Raw genomic sequence first — 25394 nt, forward strand, 5'->3', positions numbered from 1 at the left:
TCTAACAGAACAACTCCACCTACCCTCACCCACTTTTTTTTTAATCAAAGAGAAATTTCACCTGGAAATCACTGGAATGTAGAGTTTTTGTTTCTAACTTAATGTTGAATTATCCTTAGCACTGAAAATACCATGTTATGGTTACATAGCTGATGCTTACTAAACATGCAGATATAATGAATATTGTTAAATGACTCAACATGAAGAACACATAAAGTACTACTTCATTACTATTATAAATATTTTATAAATTCCCACTTATAATTTATGATAAAATCAACAAAACACAAGGTAGTACATTCACAGCACTTACTGTATATACTTCCTTTAAATGTGTTTATTATTTTAAAAAGTTTAGAACATTAAGCTGAGCTATATGTTTGTGGAATCCTTGACATATTTTAAGAAAATATGGCTTGGAATCACAGCTCTAGACCTCTTACTCTCAACACAGATCAATATGCAACAATATTTAAGACTAATTATCCTGACAGGTTTCAATTCAACATTAATCACGTTAAAAGTCACATATACAAAGTAAAGAAAATTACTACATGGATATTTGCATATATACATTGTCATATGGTTAATTAAGCACCACATTAATCTGCATTTTTCTTATATACCCTAAGAGGGTATGTATGATCTTTGAGGTAAATTTTAAAGAAAACTTAAGCCTACTGTCACATAATAAAGGCTTTTAGTAGTTCACTGTCTAAATAGTCTTGTTTCATTACATTTTACAATGACAGTAAAAAGTTCTGGAAATATCACTGCTTTGTTTTTTTGGTTCAGCCCGACTGCACCCCCCTCCCATGTTCATGATCTCACGATGCTTGACAGTACTGGGAAAGAGACCACACCACTGACAGGGTACTAGTAGGGCTCCACTGTCACTGCTAGTTCTCAGGACTTGCCTAACTTCTCCTCTAGCATTTCCTCTAGGAAACTGCATTCTGACAGTGTTTAGAACATGCATGTAATCCTTATCCTTTTCCTCCTTTTTTGTCTCTCAAACTTACTTCTTACTCTTTCATGAAAATTTAATTCAGCCAAACACTTGAGAAGGTAGGAAACATTCATTCCTAAATCTCTTGCCTATCTTATATTTTTTCTCTTCATTTTCTGCCTCTTAAAGTCTCAATTCTATAGAATACAAAATTTAACTCGAAGTTTATGTAAGAAACATACAAAAATGGTATAAAAGTTAATTTTCCAGGTAAATGAAAACCAAAATAAATCCAAGGAAATAATGAGAAACTAAAATTCATGGCAAAATATATTTAATGTATAAACAGGATTACCTTTTCTTAACTGCAGAAATCTAAGGAGAACTGAAAGGGCAAATTATAATTATTACATTAATGGCTCCCAGCAAATCACACACACCACCTGCTGTCTATATCCCTCTGTACTCCCTCTCATACCGACCCTAGACTTGCTTTGACCATGTGACTTCCTTTGTCCAATGAAAGGCGAGCAAATATAATGGAAGTGCAGCTTGAGAGACTCTTAAACATACATTAGAGCCTGCCCTTTTGGAATGTTTCTCTGTCATGGAAAGAAACAGTCCAGCCTCCTGGAGGAGGAGAAGCCATGTAGAATAGAGACAGTCAAGTCACTGAATTATGAAAAATTATAAAACATCCTGTTTTAAACCACTGAGTTTTGGAGTGGTTTGTTATATACCAATGGATAAGAGCGGTATTTGTAGAACCTTATCATCTATGTATGTCTGTGGAAGAGCAAATTGATAAAAGTTAAAGCTATACTTAATCAGAAAAACACTTATGGTCTCTCAGCACACTTTAACAATATTAGACTTGCTGTACTCCTGCTGTATTTCCCCCTCAACTCCCGCTATTCAGTCCACTTAAAAAGTATTTACAAGAGTCAACATTTTAACTATTATCCTATACCTATATAGGTACGGAAGTAGAAACTATATCAGTTAACAAGTGTACATGATACTTTTATTTTTAAATAATGAATTGTACATCTTTCATATAAAAGATGAGATTCTAGCCTGCTTTTAAAAATAATTATACTTGATAATACTATGTTTACATTTTTTACAGAAGCTAATTTTCTCTAAATTTGTAGCTTCATTCCATAGCTTTTACAGAGTCATAATCTCTTGAATATATTTCCAATAGCCTTTAAAAAATAAATTCATATGAGATAACTTTATTTAACACAGTAAAACTTAACAGCTCACAGCACAACTGCCCCACCTTCCAGCTACCACTGAATAATTTTTCAGTACAGAAAAGCCAACATGTCAGAGTAATTAATTCTCTGTATTTACTTTTATTAAAAAGAGGTTTTTGGTAGTGAGAACAAATAATCTCTCATTTGTTGCTTGAAAGCCTAAAATAGGATCATTGGTTTCCAGGCTTGCTACTTGCTGCTTAGCAACCTGCCCTACTTGCCTGCCTTCCTTCCTATTGTAAAGTACAGTGGACATGGGAGTGGGCTGACGATAGATGAAAACTCGTCGAAGGCACTCGCAAAGGGCTGCATAAGAGTAATTTGGAGCACAGGCAAAAAATTTTTTGTCTCTCTTTGATGCTTGGACGTAGCCTGCCAAAAAATAGACAAAAAAAAGAAAAACTATATGTTACACAGAAGGGGGAAAATTGTGACTAAACATTTAATATTTCATATTATTTATTACAAATTGAAATGACTAAAAATATATGCCAACAGATACTCAACAATGGTTAAATTCTGAACCATTAGTGGATTAGCCACCATCAATCGCTCCCAAATTTTGCACCAAGTGGTACAAAATATAAAGCATTAATGCCTAAGGAACAAAATAGGGTTTCATCTCTTCAGGAAAAGCACAACATAGTTCCCATGTAATTTCCATGAATAATTAAAACACTAAACATCTAACACACTAAAAGCAAGCCAAAATCTCTTTAAATGCCAATTTAATAACTGGGTTCATCAATCACAAATGTGGCATTACAGCATCTTCTTTCTTATCAAATAAATGAGAAAACGTTCATAGGATACTATTATAGTTATTTCAGGAGTGTGTGCAAAATGCAGACCCCACCCCCCAAGGTACTAATGCACACGGTGCACTCTCATTACTTCCGCAGTCAGTGGTATCTTTATACACCAGCACCAACCCTGTAACAAACAGGGTTTGCTGTACTTCACCTCCCAGGAGTAGAACCCTGACACCATTACAAGCTCAAAAGAAAATTCAAGCATCCAATTTAAAACCTTCATTAAGATAGCCCTTGAAAACTAATTAAACTTTGAAAAAAAAATCTTAATTTTATATTTTTAAAAATAATCATTTTTACATTTTAAAAGGGCATTTATGTACTGAAATTAGAATTTTCAGATTGGGACATGATTACTGAATGTTATAGCTTGTGAGAGAGGAAACTTAACAGGAATGTAAATCAACCTCATCAAATAATGAATGAGCAAAGGAACCGCTGAGCACAGGCAGATCCATGCTGGTTTTTTAATATTAAGCAGGGCTTGAGGAAGAAAAAGTAAAGAGGATGTAGAAACGTCCCTTAGTGGCCTAGAATTAGCTCTCCAGGCTAACTGACAAAATGCTGTATGTAACATCTCGAGGCTACATATCTAATGTAATGTTGATTTAACTTAAACTCAAGCATAATAGAATTCTTCTATACTGTGGAACTGGGGGATATAAATGGAGGCTCTGAGCACATGAAAGCTATGATAAAGCTTTCCTCTTACTAAAAAGAGGATAGAGAATTAAAAACCAGGGATTTTAGTAGAGAGGGTAGAAACTGTGGATTAATTAATCAAACTTTATTTCAGGTCATAAACAACTATTTGGAGTCTGAATTAACCAGTTTAGTGGCTTATATTATTAACTATAAGGGATAATCAAAAACATCTCTATGATTAGGGCTGTGCATATATAGCAATCAAAATGTGTAACTTTACTTCCTGCTACTGGCTTAAAATAACCTTTCAGTAAAGCAATAGCTGTGGTTAATTCATATAAAAAAATTTCTCCCACACAATACTAACATATTTTGACATAAAATCAATTATTGCATAAGTCTACAATTATGTAATTCAAAATGTTTTAAGCCCTAGTTTTAAAGCCAGTATTTTATTTTTTATCCTACAGAATAAACTTCATTTCTGCTTATCTTCTTTTTTCATAAGTGTTTTCATTATAATGGCTCTGTTTCACACGTAAGTTCCGTGAAAGATGTCTCCTAATGGGCTTTACCTTAGAGTAATTCTATGATGACTGAACTTAACTCTGAAGAAACCTGAATGCAAGTTCCATGCAGGGTATTGTCAAACCCCTTGTTCATCTTCTAGTACTGCACGGCTCAGCTGGAATAAGTGAGTAACGGATTAGAGTGACTCAAGTGGTTAGATAACCACTTAAGATTTCTACTCTGTGTTGATCTTCTACACAAGCATAAAAACAGGTTAGTCCTGCTGTTCCAGAAATACTAACGTTCATCAACTGTGCATAAGGAATGAAATTATAGCACAAATCAATCCAAATGTAATTAGGGCAGCTCAAATTTAAACAAACCAAAAAAAACAAAAACCTTAAGATGACTGTAATTTTTCATATAATGGAAAAGGCTGTCAAAGAGCTTGCTGATACCTAAAGCATTGAAAGTCGCGATATGCTCCCACATATCATCTTGTCTGCCGGAGCGTGGCTGCCAGAGTAGGGCATCGACATCGTGGCGCAGACAGAAGCAGGGCATTTCTTTAGGATCTACTATGACAGAGAAAAGGTACTGGTTGCTTCCAAGATTCACCTAAAATTAAAAGTGACAAAACCCAACAATTTACTCAACAACAAATTATTATTAATGAGAATGATGACAATTGATACACAGAACAATATGACAGCAACTGTCTAAACTCTTCACCTAATCTGATGAATGCTTCGTAATGCCCCTGGGAGGAAGGTGCTACTGTTAGGTCTCTTAGAGTTGAGTGATGCACAGGGCCTGCAAGTAACTTGCCCAGGACCCGCCTGGTAATGAGTCATGGAGCTGAGATCTGAATCCAAAGTCTATGTTCTTAACCACGACACTAAACTACTTCTCAACTGTTAGTAACTTGTTTAAAACATGATATAAAGCAACAATTTTACAAGCAGAATATTTTTTAAATCACAGAACACAAACAGGAAGTTTACAAATGCTAACTTGTAATAATTACCAAGAACAATGGCAGCTATAGGATTTATCAGTGCCTTCTATATGCCAGGCATGTCGCAAATATTAATCTCAACAACCCACAAGGCTGTTATCTTCACAGATGAAAGATCATACTTGAGAGCTTGAGTAACCTGTTCTAGACTACAAAGGAAAACCACAATGCTGGGATTCAAACTCAAATCTGTTTACAAATTATTTACTTTGGTACACTATTTACAGTAAAATGTCAACAATATGTTAATAATTTTATTGCAATAATGATGGATAAAGAAATTCATTTTAATACAAACGCATCAAAAGTTGAGACTTATAACTGGATTCCATTTATAAGAATACTTCTTTTAATGGAAAGAGGTTGAAGTGATATTCTTATTTGAAATGCTGTTTATCAAAGTTAAAAATGCCGAAATACCAACAAAAATTACAAGTGTAGAAAACATAAAATATGCATAGTACTTGATAAACACTGAACTGCTTCCACGGGTTTTACAGCAGACTGGAGTATAAAATGTTGGGTTACAATTAAAGGTGGAGACCTGCTCCATACTCAATAGGAAAACCTGTGAAGTGACTTTCCAGCACAGGCTGCTGGTCACAGGAGGATCCGGAGACAGAGGAGCCGCCCAATTTGTGTTGACCCAACAACACCTAGGGACAGGGCTCCTGGGTGGGGCCAGTGCTGGTTCCTACAGAAGGTAACAGGCTGGAACAGTGATGACAGATGATTTCTCTTCTCCCTTTGCTCCTGATAATTACTGGCTAAGTGAGGTTTATTTTCAAAAATCATTGCCAACTAACTGGTCTTTTATATACTCAAAATCAAGTTTCTGGAAGTTAAAAACAAACTATAATTTACTAGTCTGATGTAACTAACTGCAAATCATAATTTACTATGAGATAAAACACTCCTTTTATTTACTTATTTTAAAAATTTTTTTAACTGAAGTATAATCAGTTTACAATGTTGTGTCAATTTCTGGGGTACAGCATAATATTTCAGTCATACATGTACATACATATATTCCTTTTCATTATAGGTTACTACAAGATATTGAATATAGTTCCTTGTGCTATACAATAGAAATCTGTTGTTTATCTATTTTATATATAGCAGTATCTGCAAATCTCAAACCCCAATTTACCCCTTCCCATTCCCTTCCCTGGACCCTGTAACTGTAAGTTTGTTTTCTATGTCTGTGAGTCTGTTTCTGTAAACCACTCCTATTGAGATAATTTAGACTTCTTCCCTTTATGTAGTAAAAGAATTTGTAATATGCCTCTTACTTAATAAATTCTAGCGTTCCTATTCTTCATTTTAAAATCAAGTATTCCATACAGCTAAATAAAAAGATATGCCACTCAAGATGTAGGATATTTATTAGGTTGCTCAGCAGCCACATTAAGAAAACAAGCTTATAATTCCATTCAAAAGTTGCAAGCTAAGAGTGGATAAAGGAACTGCATATAAACACTGCTTTTAAGATAACATCTTATCAAGAGGTTCCATGAGAAAAATAAAACCACTTTTAAGTCTTTATACCTTTTACTACCTTTTCTTGCCTCACTGCACTAGCTAGGAGTTCCAAGCATGAGGCTGCCTAGGAGTAACGAGGGCAAACACCATCACCTGTTACTAACCTTAGCGGGAAGCATTCTGGTTTTTTACCAGATGTTAACTCTAGGTTTTTCGAGGAGGCAGGTAGTTTAAACTCCCAGTTCGCTAAGCATTTTTATAGTAAATGGATGTTGTTTTGTCAATTCTTTTTCTGCATCTACTAGAATAGTCAAATATTCCTGACTTTAGTCTGCTGAATTACACTGACTGATATCTGAATGTTGAATCAGCCTTGAATTCCGTGGGTAAACTCTACCTGATCATGATGTATTTATGATCCTTTTTACTTATTGCTGGATTTTATTTACTAATATTTTACTGAGGATTTTTGTGCCTGTATTAATAAGAGGCATCGATGGGTTCCCCCCGCCCACCGCCCGTTTTCTTTAGTTGTCGTGTCTTTGCTATCAGGGTGATGCTGGCCTCATAAAATAATAAGTTGGCAGGTGTTCCTCTTTTATTTTCTGGAAGTTGGTATAGAATTGGTATTACTTATTCATTTGGTAGAACACACCAGTGAAGCAACCTAGGTCTGAAGATTTGTCAGAAGGTTTCTAACAATAAATTCAATCTCTTTAGCAGATACAGAACTACTAACATTATCTGTTTCTTCTTGAGTGAACTGTGGTAATGCTTGTTGTTCAAGGAACCAGCTTCACTTAAGTTGTCAAATATATGAAAATAGGATGTTCACTAACATTTCATTTTATGCTTTAGTGTCTTTTGGACTTGTACTGACATGTCCATTTTTATTCCTGATGTTGGTAATTTGTTTTTCCTGGTTATTCTGGCCAGAGACATCGATTTTGATCTTTTCAAAGGATCAGCATATGGTTTTATTGATTTTCTTTATCTTTGGTTTTCAATGTCACTGATTTCTGCTCTTTGTTTCCTTCCTCTTACTTGCTTTAGATTTGGTTTGCTGCTTTTTCCCTAGTTCAACATGGAAGCTTAAACTATAAAATTAAGACTTTCTTTTTTAACATAATAGGTAATGCTATAAATTCCCAAGCATTGCTTTAGCTGCATCCCACATGTGCTGTGTTTCATTTTCATTCGATTCACAATATTTCCTAACTTCCTTTGTGAGTTCCACTATGCCTCACAGGTTAATACTGCTCATGATTTTTATTTTTTAAATTTATTGAGGTTTATTTCACGGCCCACAATATGGTCTATTTTGGTAAATATTCCATGTCCCTTTCTGCGATTCCAACTAGATGTATGTTAGACCATCTGATACTGCCCACAGCTCTTGGAAGTTTTGTTTTTGTTGATGTTTTTATTTCTAATCCTGCCCCGCCCTGAACCCCCTTTTGGTTTCAGATCTTCGAGGTTACTGATTTTTTTCTTCAGACGTGCCGAGTACATGGATGAGTCTGCTGAAGGCATTCTTGTGTTGCTGTGGGTTTGTTTTTTTTTTTTAATTTCTAGCATTTTCAATCAACTCCTTTACAGTTTCTCTCTGCTAAAATTCTGTATTCATTAATCTTTTCTACTAAAGCCTTTAACATATGAACCACAGTTAATTTAAATTCCTTGTCTAGTAGTTGCAAAATAGGGGTTCATCGCTGAGTCTGGCTACATTTTCTGCTCTGTTTCTTGATAAGCAGGATGTTCTTTTCTTCTTTTTGTGTGTCTTGTAATTCTTGATTGAATACTGGATATATAAAACGGACTTGAGGTAAGCAGCATTCATGCCTGGGAATGGAAGGCCATTAGTGTGGTGGTTATGACAGAGGGAGGCTGAAAAGCGGGTATCTGAGCTTGAGTTTTGTTGCTGTGGTTACCTTCAGTGTATCACCAACTTCAAATTCCTCTAGTGTCACTTTGCACTCTGGTGGGGACTGAATTTTCCTCAATTGTACTGTTCCACCCCTAACCTTAGACCTTCATTATGCATCTGCATTTCAGAGCCTCTATGCTCTTATCCTCCCCTAGTGGTAGATTACTGCCTGTTACTCAGTGCTTCCCAACCTGATGGTGGGGGTTAGGGAGGATAGAGGCAGAGGATTCTCCACTGTCTTGGTTCACTCAGTTGGGCCTTGTGTCTTTGGGTTTCAGGGTTTGGGCTTTTTCAGTGATACTGCCTCACCTCCAATGGTGGGAGAATTCTAATAGTCTATGCTTGAGTTCTTGCCCCTCCCTGAGACACAGACAGTGTTGAAAAATTTTGTGTCTTCTTCTGAGCCTTTCCTTAAGATGCTAAGATTGATGCTCTTCCCTCAGCAGCTTAAAGCTTTTGTTACTTACTTAAGGAAAATAATCCAGGTAGGGCTTCATGCATTTTCCAAGCAGAAGATACTTCCCTCCACCCCTGCATCACCAGGGTGGCTTTTCTCTCGTCTCCTGTTCCCAGTCTTTCTCATCAGGCCCTGGGCAAGGTCCATAAAGAGGACTTGTGAATGCCATGGGTTCACTACTTTGTTGGTAGCCCCTACTAAACCCTCAGCAGTTTTGGAATTCTTCTTGCCCACTTATATGGCAACTCTTCTTCCCAAGTTCATATTACCCAGCTCTCCTATCCAGGCTCTCCTTGGTGGCAACTGTTTTTCCTTGGATTTCAAGTTGGTTGCCCTGTAACCTCAGCTCTCTGATTCTACAGATTATCCAGCCTTTTCTTGTTACACTGGTAGTGTACACTCCTTCCAGCTTTTTACACCCCAGAGTGACCTGGAATTCCCTTGCTCACTATAAACTTGCCTAAAAAGCAAGCCACTTATGATGTGCAGACTGGTGATAGTCCAATATCCCACAAGAGGATCCACAAGCAGGCAAACCTGTAGGATCCCACACTCCTGGCTCCTACTAACAGAATCAAGGGTGGAAAGCTAACTTAAAGGTAACACAGATCTATGAAATGGTCAGACTGAAGTGTTTTCTTAAAAAAGTGCTTCCCATACTGGATGGTGGCCGGCCCCAAACACTAAATCCTCCTCTTTGGGAAGTTTAAATGGGAAAAATAAACAATAAACACATAGTACAGTAAATAAGAAAGAGGCAGAAGACATCCCCAGGGAGCCTACAGTAAGCAGAACTCATGATATGAGGCAGGAAGTGAGTAACAGGCAGAGGTATGAGCAGCGGCAGATGCTGGTGTGATCATACAGCATAGCACAAACGGAGAGTCTCGAGAGACAGTTCTGATGACAACGTAATCTGCTTATGTGCTGTTCTCAAAACAATATTCCACTTCTCCTTTAGGTCTAACTTGCAAATGCATTTGTTTACAGAATGACCTTCTATTCCTCTATGAGATCTAGAGATTGTTTACACTATTCCTTATAGTCTCCACGTATGTTCACACTAAATAGCTATGTCTTGAGATAACCAGAGGTCTTTTCTATTCTCTGCAACCTCTAAAATCCCGACAAAAGAAGACAGAATTAAGATTACAAACTCAGCAAAACTAGTTTTGCTAAGTGAATTAGATGAGAATGAAGTGCACAAATTAAAAAGTACAATTAAAATTAAGCATACTCTTGTATGATCCTTTAGAAACAAAAAAATCAATATAAGAAAAAATGTTTGAAGAACAACAAAGACATCATTAATTTGAAGCAGACAAAAGAGGGGAAATAAGACATTATCCACTGTCTGGCAAGGGCAGTTACCTGAAGATGAACAACATAATGTTCAAAGGGTCCCTGAATAGACAAGAACAGATGCCACAAATCCCACTAGTTCACAACTTGGTAGCCAAGAGCTTAATGGGCCAGCAGGTAAGAAAAAAGGAAAAGGATGACTATTTTGGGCAGACACTGTCAAAGGTAAGAATAGGAAGGACTCAACAGCTTATTAACAGCGCAAAGAACAAAAATCATGTACAGCCAGAAATGAAATTTTTAAAGTGAAGTAGACTGAGACTACTTAGTGTAGGCATAAGAACCCAACTTACTCCAAATGCTTCTAAGGGTAGTAAAGAAGCATGACTATAGATTTATACAGCATAGTAAGTAATGTTTACACATCAATAAAATGTTACTTTCTCTTCAGAATGCTCTACATAAGTTGGGAAAATAATTTTAATGATTCCATTAAAAAAAAGCTCTAAATACTGTTTTAGCAATTAAATGAAAAGAATTAATTTATAATAGACAATTTATTTTGTTTAGAAAACTCATCCTTTGTTAATGCCAAGTAATCTTATTGCCTCAAAAAACCCTCTTAAATCCATAAGTCCTTTGACCAATAAAATATAACTCCACATTTCTTCCACAGTAATGTTCATTATAGAAGAGGTTGTATTTATCTTTAAAGCACCAGTGGAGATTACAATAAAATATTCTCTAGAGAAAAACCTGTAACATGAATTTCAAGTAGTCAATTGATTGTCTTTTTCTTTTCTTGGTAGAACACTTAGCAATTAAAGACTTCTGAAGATTAAATGTCAAAGTGAATACATTTAAACAACCTTTAATCACTGCTATTACCAAATTAAATTGAATAGTATTAAGAAAAAGGTTTTATCCATTCATAAATACTTGTTGGGAGGCAAGATTGAAAAGTTAATGACATGAAAATTTAACTCAATTTATATTCTGTACATAGAATAAATTACTAAAATTTACTTTGTTCTTACCATGCATGAAGCAGTGAATTGATCTGTATCTACTGCTGTATAAGGAAAAACACTCCCTGTGTTTCTCCTTTACTCTCATAATACCACCATGCTCAAAATCTTCTGCCCCCAGATATATAGGTTTTCCACACATCCAGCAGTTCTGATACAATCTACGTGGAGATGGCATCAGATTCCAGAGGTTAAGGGCACAGGACTGCTCTGCTTCCCCTACCCGACCCCTCACTTTAGATGCCAATCACAAATCCCTGGTTATCACCTGTACTTTTCACTGATTGGCTATAAATCAAGAATTCTATCGGCTGTCTTCTTGGGTTTAGTGATTTGCTAACATGGCTCACAGAACGCAGCAAAACACGGAAGAGATGTGTAGTGCAAGACATGGAAGAAGGACAACAGAGCTTCCATTCCCTTGCCAGGCATGCCATCCTCCTAGTACCTTGATGTGTCCAGCAGTCCTGTCCTTTTGGGATTTTTATGGACATTTCATCACACAGGCATGATCAACCATTAATTCAGTCTCCAGTCCCTCTCCCCTCGAGGATGGTGGGAACGGGGATGGGGTGGGGTGTACTGCTCAAAGTTCCAGTCTTCTAATTATGGCTTAGTCTTCCTGGTGCCCAGCCCCAATCATGAAGCTGTCCAGGAGCCCACCAAGAAGAGTGAAAGACACTCCTATGGCCCAAGAAATCCCAAGAGATTTAAGAGCTCTGTGTCAAGAACCAGGATCAAAGACCAAATAACAAAAGATGCTCTGAGTCCTAGTAACTCTTATCACTTAGGGAATTACAAAGGTTTTAGGAGCTTGATGCCAGGAACTGGGCTGAGAACAATATATACTTATTATTTCACATCTGCCTTATTTAATCTTCACTACCTGAGAATCAGGAAATACAATCCCATTTTATGGAAGAAGAAACTCAAACTCAAGAGGTTAAGACATTTAGGTTAAGAAGTTAAGTGGTAGCTGGGATTTAAATTCAGATGTGCTTCCAAACCCATGTTCATAATCACTGGACTGCATGCTCTTCCAAAACTAATTTTATAGTAATTATTCAGCAATCACCAGAGTGTGTCCCTGGCTGGGCACTATTTCAGGTATGATAACCCACATACTATAAACTATGTATACATTCTGCTTGGTCAGTTAAGTGGTGTTGATAAATTGTACATGTGTAGTATGTCTAAAATTGATGTCTGAAAAATTAAGAAAAGTCTTATAAAGTCTTGTGTTACATTTTTGTTTGAATGCTCATTCATGAAGTTAACCATATAAAGACTTTCTAATACCAACTAGAGATGGTAGCATAGGAAGATGTCAAATCTTAGTAAAGGGGTATAAAATGCAATTGAGGGAAATACACTTACATTTTTACTTTACTAAAAGTTGTAAGAAAGAAAATAACTATTACTTAGAAATACAAGAAAAAAATCTGCTTTCATTATTGAAAATAACCAAGTTGGCTCTTTAGCTGTGCATAACATAATTAATATCAAATTTCACTGACTATTCTAATGAAGAATGTATATAAATATATCAGATAACAGAAATATGTATCAGAAAATAGAAAGAACCCCGGGGGTGGGGGGGGAAGAGAGCAAACAGGTAAGTAGATAATGAGGTTGTGTTCATAGAGGTTAGTAAGGATGGAAGCTAACAATGTGAACAGAAGTGTGAATAAAGGGAACAAATGAGAAAAGATAGCATAGTCCAGGTACAGAGTAACAAATGCAGACACCCTCAGGGAGCATGTTTAGAATGAGGAATAGCATGAAGGCCAGTGTGCCTTAAGTGAACTAGGGAAAAAATGGTATAAAATGATAATCAAATACTGGAGGGCAGTGTTTTTTAAACTATGGGTCTCAACCTTGGTAGCAAAATCAATTTAGTAGATTTGTTCAGTGGAATACTACTCGGCCATAAAAATGAATAAAACAACACCATCTGCAGCAACACGGATAGACCTAGAGATTGCCATTCTAACTGAAGTAAGCCAGAGAGAGAAAAATACTATATGGTATCATTCATATGTGGTATCTAAAAAAAAAAAGAAAGAGGACCCTAAACTCATCTACAAAACAGAAACAGACTCGCAGACACAGTAAACCACCTTATGGTTACTGGAGAAAGGGGGTGGGAAGGGATAAATTTGGGAGTTTGAGATTTGCAAATGTTAGCCACTATATATAAAAATAGACAAACAAGTTGTTTCTATAGAGCACAGGGAACTATATTCAATATCTTGTAATAACTTGAAAAATAATATGAAAACAAATACATGTATGTGCATGACTGGGACATTGTGCTGTACACCAAAAATTAACACATTGTAACTGTACTTCAGTTTAAAAAAAATGAAAGCAAAAGAAAAATGGAAAAACAGAAAAAATGTAGCAAAATGTTAATAATTACTGAAAGTTATGGGCTGTGTTGTATGCCCTCTCAAATTCATGCTGAGATCCTAACCCTCAGTACCTCAGAATGTGATATACTTGGAAAGAGGACCTTAAAAAGGTAATCAAATCAAAATGAGGTCATCAGGATGGGTCCCAATCCAATATGATTGGTATCCTCTACAAGAAGAGGCGATTAGGACACAGACACACAAATGCAAGACCATGTGAAGACAAAGGCAGAACACAGAGATTTACAAGCCAAGGAGAGAGATTCCAAAAGAAGCCAACCATGCTCAGACTTCTAGCCTTCAGAAATGTGAGAAAACAAATTTCTGTTGTTTAAGCCTTCAGTCTGTGGGTACCGATGTACTCTCATGTAAAGATCTGGGGGATGGAAGCAAACTCAGGAGGAATTACAAAAGATCTAGGGAAGGCAGGAGTACCAAAACCAAAAACATCTCTCATTCAAAACTATAAACCAAAATATGAAGGACAACAATGATCAAAACAAGCTAAGGAATCAGAAAAATTGGAATGGCCCTATACCTACTACAGAAGTCAAATTCATAATTAAAACCCTTCTCCCAAAAACCTGCAGGCACACAGATGGTTTCCAGGCACAGTGGTAAATTTTACCAAACATTTAAGGAGCAAATAATGCCCATCCTATACAAACTCTCTCAGAAAATAAAACCTCTCAATTCATATTATGAGGACAGGACTACCAGTATCCAAAGATGAATTTAAAAACTACAGGAAAACCATAGATTAAAATCCCTTATGAATAAACCACTCAATCTTTCCTCCTAAGATGAGGAACAAGGATTTCTGCTCTCATCATTGAAATTCAACATTGCATCTGATGTCCTACCTAGTACAGTAAGGCAAGACAAAGAAAAGGTGTACAGATTGGAAAGGAATAAGTTAAACTGTCTTTATTCAGACATTATCGTGCACATAAAAATACTGACACATCTACCAAAAAAGCACGTAGAAAAAGAGAATTTATGAAAGTTACAATATAAAGTCAATCAACCTTATTTCTATGTAAAACACAAAGCCAACAGGGAATTTTAAAAAATGCACTAATCACAATAGCATCAAAAAATATGAAATACTGGTATTAAACTTAACACTAAAAACTTAAACACTGCTAAGAAACATTAAGAAAAACCTAAATAAATGGAGACATGTAATATTCATAAATGACACAACTCAATATTATTAAGATGTCAGTTCTCCTCAAGCTGATCTACAGATTCAATGCAATTCCAATGAAAATCCCAGCAGGTGTTTTTGTACAAACTGAAAAGCTGATTGTGAAGTTTTTACAAAAACCAAACCAATTCAGGAAAACAAAGACAAAGATCAAAACTAACAGTATCTGAAATCAAGACCCACTATACAGCTATAGAAATCAAACCAGTATAGGACTGTCTAAAGACGAGATCAGCAAACTTTTTATTATAGGGCCAGACAGCAAATATTTCAGGCCTAGGGGCGATAGGGTCTCTGTTAGAACTATTCAGGTCTGTTGATGCAGTGTGTAAGCAGCCAGACAACACAGGAGTAAATGTCTATGGATGTCTACGGCTGTGTTCCAATAAAACTTTTTTTACCAACCAGGTGGCTGTAGGTAATCAGTAACCAGTAGTTTACTGACCCCTGTTCTAGATATGAATCATTTGTTAAACATGTATTACAAATATCTTCTCCCCACTGTTTTTTTCACTCTCATAATGGCAACTTTTAATAAACAGATTTCTTAAGATGTTCATTTGGATCAAAATTATTTTTTCAGTGAGTGCTTTACATGCCCAGTTCAAATAATCTTTACCTACTCCAAGACCACAAAAATGTCGGTTTTCCTCTAATATGCTTTATTTACTGTTTCATGGTTGGACATGCAATCCATCAGTAATTGGTTTTTGCATATAGAATGATGTCAGTGTCAAATTATTTTTCTTATGGACATCTAACAGACCAAGAGCATTTATTTTGACCATCTTTTCTTTTCCCCACTGTATTGTTACCCTTGTTACTGTATTCATGTGTTAGGCTATTGTCTATAACACAGTCAAGCCCACAAAATACATGGCAAATGATAAAAATAACTAACTGCATTAACAAGTATCTACAAATCCCTCCAGGTAGAAACATGTACTTTCTGTTATCTGGTGTTTGAGGGGCAGTCTCCCTGGGAAAAGAGCTAAAGGCTGTCTGATAAAAGGTGTTGCAACCGGAACTGTCATTTGGGACAGTTTCTGAAAATATCCTGTCATTAAGATTCTAGGTAAGTTTATTCAGTATTTGTCTGGAACAAAACTTCTAGGAAGAGTATCTTCCTGCAAAGATGCTCAGTTTATGCTCAGAACACAGATTCTAAGAAAAAATTTTGCCAGTCAAGTTAATGATCTCATTGATATCTCAAGGGAAAGGCTAAATTCTAGTGGATTGAGGGCTTAATATTATGTAAAAATTTCAAGAATCAAGAAATGTGATATGCAACTAAAATTATCTTTTCTTTCAGAGAACAGAAGGTAAAAAGGGAATTGAAGACTATCCCAAGCAGGTCGATCATAGGTAATGTCAATAATAACAACTGTCAACAAACAACTGGCATTACCCATTACATTCTCACAGCCCTAAAAGAAACTGAAATGCTTTCAATTAAATCACACTCGTATTATGACACCAGCATTACTGTGTACCTGAGGCTTAACCTGCAGAGAGACAGCTGTCCTTAAGGGCTCTTGCATTTTTGCAAATCTTTCCAGCAAAGGCACTAATGTGACCCTTTGTTCTAGACTACTGTTTCAAGGTGCTTTTAGAGCAAACAACTTTGGAAGATATATTGTGTCCCTCCAGAGCAAAAGGTAGGCTTGTTTACTGTCCAGTAAAGATAATCACTCTCTCCTGAGCAAGGACAGGCAAGCTTACTGGCCATCTCCGTGTTACTCTGTGGGAAGTGTGGCTCAGGGAATTAGTCCAAACGTTGATACTCTGGCTAACATTACTGCTGTCAGTAATAAACTGTCCTTTGTTTCTAACCTAAGCGTCTCATGTCTTTTAACAGCTAATTTGTTACTTTGCTGGAAAGGTAAAAATCTCAACCCAATGCCATTTTGGAGAGAAAGAAAGGATGCAGACAGAGACATGGCTCTCTTAAATAGAAAATATGAGGGCTTTATGGTTCAATTTACACAATTTGAGGGAAGTTGGTGGGAATTGGTAGAAAATATGCTGACCAAGTTGTATGGCCAGTCAGGCAATAAATGGTCCTCTATTTTATTGCCTGGTGATAAGGAAGACTTGGGGAGAGGGTTGCAGACTGAGTCCAGGAAAGATGGTTCATAGCAACAACCAGAGCACATTTGGGCAGCTAACTCTTCCAGAAGAGTATCTCCTCACCGATCTGGTGGCAGCCTCAGGTCCACCCCACATAGTACCAGCTAGCACTAGGGTTTGTCTCCTCCCACCTTCAGACACTGTTACAGAGACATATACCTACTTTGAGCATGAAAGCAGGGAAATTATTACAGTTTCATTTCTATTATGGTCAAATCTGATCAAATAAATTATAAATTCAGTACCCCAAGGAGAATGTAAAAGGGTCCTGAGACCAAAAAGTTTATTACTTTTCTTCTTCAGTTCTGATATTTAATATTCCTCTTTTATTGTGCTGCTACATGTATTCATTTAACATTTTACTTTGCAAATGCCAAATTCTAACCCTGATTTACATTTCTTCCAGTGAATTTTATAATTTGAGAAAATCTATCATGTGCAATATAAGTTCTGACCTTTTTTTTTCCCCTAAAACAAGGACATATACTGACCTTTCCATATACAGGTAATTTCAAATTGTCCAAAGTCATGATAAATGAAATCAAGAAGAGAAACTTGGAAGTAAACATTGCAGAAAGGTGTATAAGTTATCCATACAGTACTATTCGATGTCTAAAATAGATGTACCACAGAACAGCCACGATATTATAGCCTCCTTCATTTCCTTCCCCAGTGATAAGCCAACTGGTACCCTCTTAGGTATCACAAGAAACTATTTTTTGAACAAGCTACACTTGACCAGCTAGACCGTGACTTTCATACAATGCACTGACAAACCAAATCTGCCTTTAGAAAGAGACGGACTCAGTACTTGTTGGAATTGTTCTAGTTATAACCATTCCACTTATTCTCAAACATCAATGTTTATTAGGCATTTTTACTTCAATCTTTGCCTATGTTTATAAACATGACTAATAATAGAAAAATCAGTGCTTATCATTGTAAAAAGAATCTTTGGCCTCAACTCAACTGAGAAGTCTTTAGGAGGTTCTGGTTCAAGATGGCAATGTAGAAACACACTGAACTCACCTGCTCCCCTGGAGGATCAGGCATCTAATTCAACACACATCTAGGAGCCTACTGAAATACACTGCAGGGATGGAGGACGGGAGGTGACATCTTTGCACTTTCCCTCTGCCTCACTCCAGGTTGTACTTATCTCCCAGAAAGGAACTAATACCCTCGTCTGGTGCCCCAGTTATTGCAGCTGCTGCCTGGGGGCCACATCCAGATCACCTGGCTCTAGTGGCCAGAGGGGCTTACACTTGTGGGTCCTACAGGACAATAACAAATGGAGAAGTTCTTAACAAGCTGCAACAACCCAGGCAAAATAGAGGGGCAACAGACTGAGGTGTCCAGTCTCTCTGTGAAAGAGCTTATCTTCATAGCTGGTCACAGGAGCAAGCTGCTAATTAAACACACATCTAAGGGCTAACGACAACCCTCTTCAGAGGCCTGAGAGGGCGAGAGCTGTGTCTCTGTGCTCTCCCTCTGTTACAGAGCGCCAGCATCTCCCAGAGGGACCCTTGTACATACATCTGGCACCCAGGATTTTGCTGCCCAGGGGATGCTCAGTGATTGCCTGGTTCTGGCAGCTAGAGGGGTTTGTGTTCCTGGTGCCACGGGACTGTAGCAATTAGAGACAGTTCCTGGCTGGCTGCTGCTACCAGGGCACAACACAGATGGTAGACGGAAACACATCTAGTCTTTCTGTGAAAAAGGCCTCTGTCCTAAAGCTTCAGATTAGTGGCAGGTTGACACATATCTAGAGGCCTAGTGAGGTGCTCTCTGGGGACAGCAGCTGGGCGTTGCCATCTTTGAGCATTCCTCTGCCTTACTCCAGGTCATTGGTATCTCCAGGAAAGGAGCTGGTATGCTCATCTGGCACCCCAATTTCTGCGCCTGTCACCCAGGGTACACCTCTAGATAATCTGGCTCTGGTGGACAGTGGGACTTAATGCTTGCAGTCCCACAGGACTATAGATATGAATCAAAAAATGTGATTATACACTACATTAACAAAATGAAGGATAAAAAATCATGTCATTGTCTCAAATATATGCAGAAAGCATTTGACAAAATTCAACATCCCTCTATTTTAAAAAACCCTCAAGCTGGGTATAGAAGGAACATACCTCAACATAATACAAGCCATACATAACAACCTCCCTAGTTAACATCATTACTCAGTGGTAAAAAGTTGAAAGCTTTGTTCTAAGATCAAGAACAAGACAAGGATGCCCACTCTGGCCACGTCTGTGAAACATACTACTAGACATCTGAGCCAGAGCATTCAGGCAAGAAAAAGAAATATAAGACATCCAAATAGAGAAGTAAAAAGTAAAAGTGTCACTTTATAGATGGGACATGATATTACATCTAAAAACCCTACAGACTCCACCAGAAAACTGCCAGAACTAATAAACAAATTCAAAGTACAAAAACAATATGCAGACATCTGTTGCATTTCTATACACTAATAATAAACTATCAGAAAGAGAAATGAAGAAAACAATCCCATTTACAATTTTATCAAAAAGAATAAAATACCAAGGAATACAGTTAACCAAGGTGAAAGACCTGTACACTGAAAACTAGTAAGACACTAACGAAAGAAATTCAAAACATAAAGAAGTGGAAAGATATTCTGTGCTCATGGATTGGGAGAATATTGTTAATGTCCCTACTACCCAAAGCAATCTGTAGATTCAATGCAATCCCTATAAAATTCCAATGGATTTTTTCACAGAAATAGAACAATCCTAAAATTTGTATGGAACCACAAAAACCCCAAATAGCCAAGGCAATTCTGGGAAATAACAAAGCTGGAGGCATCATGCCTCCTGATTTCACGCTATACTGCAAAGCTACGGTAATCAAAACAGTAAAGTATTGACATAAAAACATACACACAGATCAATGGAACAGAATAGAGCCCAGAAATACACTCACCTATATTTGGTCAATTACTTTATGACAAGAGTAGAAGAATATATTATTGGATTTGAATGAGATATTAACACTTAAAACTAATTAAAAAGTTTAAAAGTAAGTAGAAAATCCTACAAATAGTTAATCAAATATCATAAACTATGGTATAAGGAAGGATTGTTTATATATTTCTTACGTTTCTGAAGGTGGAACCTGCTTTTAACAAGTCTATCATTCATGCTCTTTAGGAACACATTTTATTCAGAAGTTTGGACTGTTTGTAGCAGTTTAGAATCTCAGAATTGTAATTTATTATCTTGGTGTTTAGGGGAAATTATGGTGAAGTACACAGGAAGCCCATAGACCTAGTTTCTAATACTGGATCTATCTTTGATCTCATATAAACCCCATCAACCTTAGCCTGGCCCAGCACATCTGCAAGTAGAGATGAAATACAGTTCTACAGATCTGAAGTTTCTTCCAAGTTAGAAGGATCATCCCTGTTTATTTATGTATTATACTTCTTCCCCATTCCTGATATTTCTATCTGTGACACTAAGAAGATCCACAGCTGTGGCACTTCACCTTCTATAAATTCCTAAGGAGTAAACAGGCATTTGTTTGGTAAATATAAGAAAATCCTGAGTATATTCTGCTCAGTTTTGTCAACTTTTTTCTCTAGGGAGCTAGAGGCCTCAGAGAGTAAGATGTTTCCACTGTCCCACCAGGGACAGCCAGACCTGGTTTGGCACTGCCTGTTACTAAGGTTAAATCTGCCAAATTCTAGGATTTAGTCAGTAGATGAGGCTTTTGTACCGTAATTTGTCAATAATAAAATATTTTATTTTGGTTCCCTTCTGTTACTTCTTGGTGTTCATTTTCAACATGCTTAAACACAAGGAAGAGAGGTATCATTAACCAGATGCCTTGCAGTGAACAACATTAAACTACTTGATCAACACTACTTAGTACTGCTGTACTCAGATGAACTGAAATCCTCAGAGAAGCTAAGCTAAACAGTAACATTTTATGACATCTAAGATCAGGTGCCTTCCCTATAAATGTTAGGCAGGAAACAGTACCTAAAAGTTACAGCTTCTTGACTATAAATTTAGGAAGACAGGCCAGACTCCTCAAGGATAAATAATCTACAGTTAGTCAGACTGAGGAGTCTCTGATCAGTCACATGTAAGAGTGATTCTCTAAAATCCAAGACAGTACAGAGTAATTGTGTGAAGGCTCTTCTATGTTATCTAGAGTTATCTATGGAACTATGTCAGAACTAAACAACATCTAGGAAGTAAAGCTCAAGTTTATTATTTGGGCTTTGGATCAGTGCCCAAATTGCATAAAATAATCTGACCAAAAACTCTGTTTACTATTCAGTTAGAGGAGTGACTGAGAAAGAAGGGAAGACATTAAGGTGATGCAAATTTCTTCAAATCCAAGATGGAGCTGAAATAATTTTTATGATTGTCACCGAGAGAGCAGTCTAAAAATATTTTTTAAGCACCTACCAGAATCGGGACCTTTGGTAGGTGTGAGGTACACTCTGGTACTCAGCATGGTATTGGTACAAAAACAGACATATAGACCAATGGAACAGAATAGAGGGCCCAGAAATGAACCCACAAACTTTTAGTCAACTAATTTTCGACAAAGGAGGCAAGAATGTACCATGGAATAAAGACAGTCTCTTCAGCAAATGGTGTTGGGAAAACTGGACAGCAGCATGTAAAACAATGAAGCTAGAACACTCCCTTACACCGTATACAAAAATCAACTCAAAATGGATCAAAGACTTAAACATAAGATAAGATACAATAAACCTCCTAGAGGAAAACATAGGCAAAACATTATCTGACATACATTTCAAAAATTTTCTCCTAGTAAAAATAAAAGCAAGAATAAACAAATGGGACCGAATGAAACTTACAAGCTTCTGCAGAGCAAAGGAAACCATAAGTAAAACAAGAAGACAACCTACGGAATGGGAGAAAATTTTTGCAAATGAAACCGACAAAGGCTTGATCTCTAGAATATATAAGTAGCTCATACGACTCAATAAGAAAAAATAAACAACCCAGTCCAAAAATGGGCAGAAGACCTAAACAAGCAATTCTCCAAGGAAGACATACAAATGATCAAAAGGCACATGAAAAAATGCTCAATATCACTAATTATCAGAGAAATGCAAATCAAAACTACAATGAGATATCACCTCACACCAGTCAGAATGGCTGTCATTCAAAAATCCACATATGACAAATGCTGGAGAGGCTGTGGAGAAAGGGGAACCCTCCTACACTGCTGGTGGGAATGCAGTTTGGTGCAGCCACTGTGGAAAACAGTATGGAGATTCCTCAAAAGACTAGGAATAGATTTACCATATGACCCAGGAATCCTGTTCTTGGGCATATATCCAGAAGGAATCCTACTTCAAAAAGACACCTGCACCCCAATGTTCATAGCAGCACTATTTACAATAGCCAAAACATGGAAACAGCCTAAATGTCTATCAACAGGTGACTAGATAAAGAAGATGTGCTATATTTATACAATGGAATACTACTCAGCCATAAAAACTGACAACATAATGCCATTTGCAGCAACATGGATGCTCCTGGAGAAAGTCATTCTAAGTGAAGTAAGCCAGAAAGAGAAAGAAAAATACCATATGAGATCGCTCATATGTGGAATCTAAAAAACAAAAACAAAAACAAACAAAAACAAAGCATAAATACAGGACAGAAATAGACTCATATACAGAGAATACAGACTTGTGGTTGCCAGGGGGCGGAGGGCGGGAAGGGACAGACTGGGATTTCAAAATTGTAGAAGAGATAAACAAGGTTATACTGTAGAGCACAGGGAAATATACACAAAATGTTATGGTAGCTCACAGAGAAAAAAATGTGACAATGAATGTGTATATGTCCATGTATGACTGCAAACTTGTGCTGAACCCTGGAATTTGACACAACATTGTAAAATGATTGTAAATCAATAAAAAATGTTTAAAAAAAAATATTTTTTAAGCACCTACCAGAATCAGGACCTTTGGTAGGTGTTAGACTCTGGTAATAAGCAAAATGTCATCTCTCTTTTTAGAAGTTGTTGGTGTCACAGAATGATGGGAAGGAAAGCAGAGCAGATGCAGAAGTTAATCGTAAGATGTAAGTAATTTTGGAACAAACTTCAATGACACTGCTTTCTAGCCACTGATCTTCTGCCATTCCACCTCATCTGTCTACATAAGTATAATCTAAAAATGCTCATTTTTATAACTCCTTTGAGTGTTATTATGTTCAGCCATTAATTTAAAAAAGTTAAGTATCCAAAAAAGGTTAGGGAAGGACAGTGAGAAGAAAAGTTAGATGTCAGGTTGTTATATATTACAGGTACAACTATATATAAAAAATCTGCACAGAAAAGAAAGCCCACTGAAACATACCAATCTGCAGTAGCACCAAAACAATACAACACTGTTTTATTAGGGGTGATGTTATGAAAAGATGGCTTCCTTAGGGAGCAATGAGATTTATATCACAGCCAAGCTGTCTGCAAAATATGTGTTTTGGTCCATCAATTATCATCTCATCTGAATAATTATTTATTCACAAATTTTTAGAAATATTATCAAGAACTTACCACATGAGTAGTTTTTAATGTACTGCCATCAAATCTGCATAAACTGGAACTCTCTTCAAAGAAAATATCACATTCTTCTAACTCTTGAGCATTACAAGGAGGTTTTTCTTTATCTGGGTTTGGATTCTTAGACCAGAAAAAAATAAACAATAAGAGAATGAATTTCTTCATATTTAAAGACATTAAGATTACAGCAATAGTACTAAATTTCAGGCTCCTGACCAATAAACACTTAATTAACAAAAACAGGCATAAAAATGACAGAATGATGGGATCAGCAGAAAAGGCTATTAAAATAGATATTATAAACATGTCCTATATTCTCAGAGATATAAAGAAAAAAACTAAACTGAAATTCTAGATATGAAAATACAGTATACGAAACAAAAAACAAAATAGATGGGATTGACAGCTGATGAGACACTGCAAAAGAAAAGAGCAGTGAGCTTGAGTCTATCTAAAATGTTACAGTTCATCTAAAATAGTAAGAGTTTATCTAAAATGAAGCACAAAGACGACAAAAAATAAAAACACACACAAAAAATAAGAACCCCAGTGACCTGTGGAACAAATGGTGTAACATGAGTATTTGGAAGGAAGCAAGAAGAGTGGAAAAAATTTTGGAGAAATAAAAGCATTTTAAGAAATTGTTGAAAACTATAATCTTATCAATTAAAGATCAGAGAGCCCCAAGCATATCATTAAAAAAAAAAAACCCACACACATAGCAAGTCACATTATAAATTATTGCTGAAAATGAGAAAAATAAAATTATTCTCTTATAAAATCTTAAAAGTGGTCAGAGTCCATGCTCTTGGATTGGAAGAATCAATATTGTTAAAATGGTCACACTGCCCAAGGCAATCTACAGATTTAATGCAATCCCTATCCAATTACCCAGGACATATTTCACAGAACTAGAACAAATCATAATAAAACTTATATGGAACCATCAAAGACCTAGAATTGCTAAAGCATTACTGAAGAGAAAGAAAGAGGCTGGAGGAATAACTCTCCCAGACTTCAGACAATACTATAGAGCTACAGTCATCAAGACAGCATGGTATTGGTACCAAAACAGACATACAGACCAATGGAACAGAATAGAGAGCCCAGAAATGAACCCACAAACTTTTGGTCAACTCATCTTCGACAAAGGAGGCAAGAATATACAGTGGAATAAAGACAGTCTCTTCAGCAAATGGTGTTGGGAAAACTGGACAGCAGCATGTAAAACAATGAAGCTAGAACACACCCTTACACCATATACAAAAATCAACTCAAAATGGATTAAAGACTTAAACATAAGACAAGATACAATAAACCTCCTAGAGGAAAACATAGGCAAAACATTATCTGACATACATTTCAAAAATTTTCTCCTAGAAGAAATAAAAGCAAGAATAAACAAATGGGACCGAATGAAACTTACAAGCTTCTGCAGAGCAAAGGAAACCAGAAATAAAACAAGAAGACAACCTACGGAATGGGAGAAAATTTTTGCAAATGAAACCGACAAAGGCTTGATCTCCAAAATATATAAGCAGCTCATGCGACTCAATAAGAAAAAAATAAACAACCCAATCCAAAAATGGGCAGAAGACCTAAACAAGCAATTCTCCAAGGAAGACATACAAATGATCAAAAAGCACATGAAAAAATGCTC

At 36.5% G+C, this 25394-nt stretch overlaps 1 protein-coding gene across 2 annotated transcripts in view; it reads right to left on the reverse strand.

Moving 5' to 3' along the window:
* Positions 1–227: 227 nt before the first annotated feature.
* NUDCD1 (NudC domain containing 1) overlaps positions 228–25394 on the reverse strand; it is a 64943-nt gene continuing 39776 nt past the window's right edge. For both annotated transcript variants that reach the window (XM_015245534.3, XM_072949621.1), the window contains 3 exons: positions 23729–23854; positions 4637–4796; positions 228–2583 (listed from right to left, as the gene is read on the reverse strand). In XM_015245534.3, the coding sequence (XP_015101020.1) occupies positions 2291–2583; positions 4637–4796; positions 23729–23854 (579 nt within the window). In that variant the 3' untranslated portion in view covers positions 228–2290. The remainder of the gene's footprint in view (positions 2584–4636; positions 4797–23728; positions 23855–25394) is intronic.

The sequence above is a fragment of the Vicugna pacos genome, chromosome 25, assembly GCF_048564905.1.
Source record: "Vicugna pacos chromosome 25, VicPac4, whole genome shotgun sequence".
NCBI lineage: Eukaryota > Metazoa > Chordata > Mammalia > Artiodactyla > Camelidae > Vicugna > Vicugna pacos.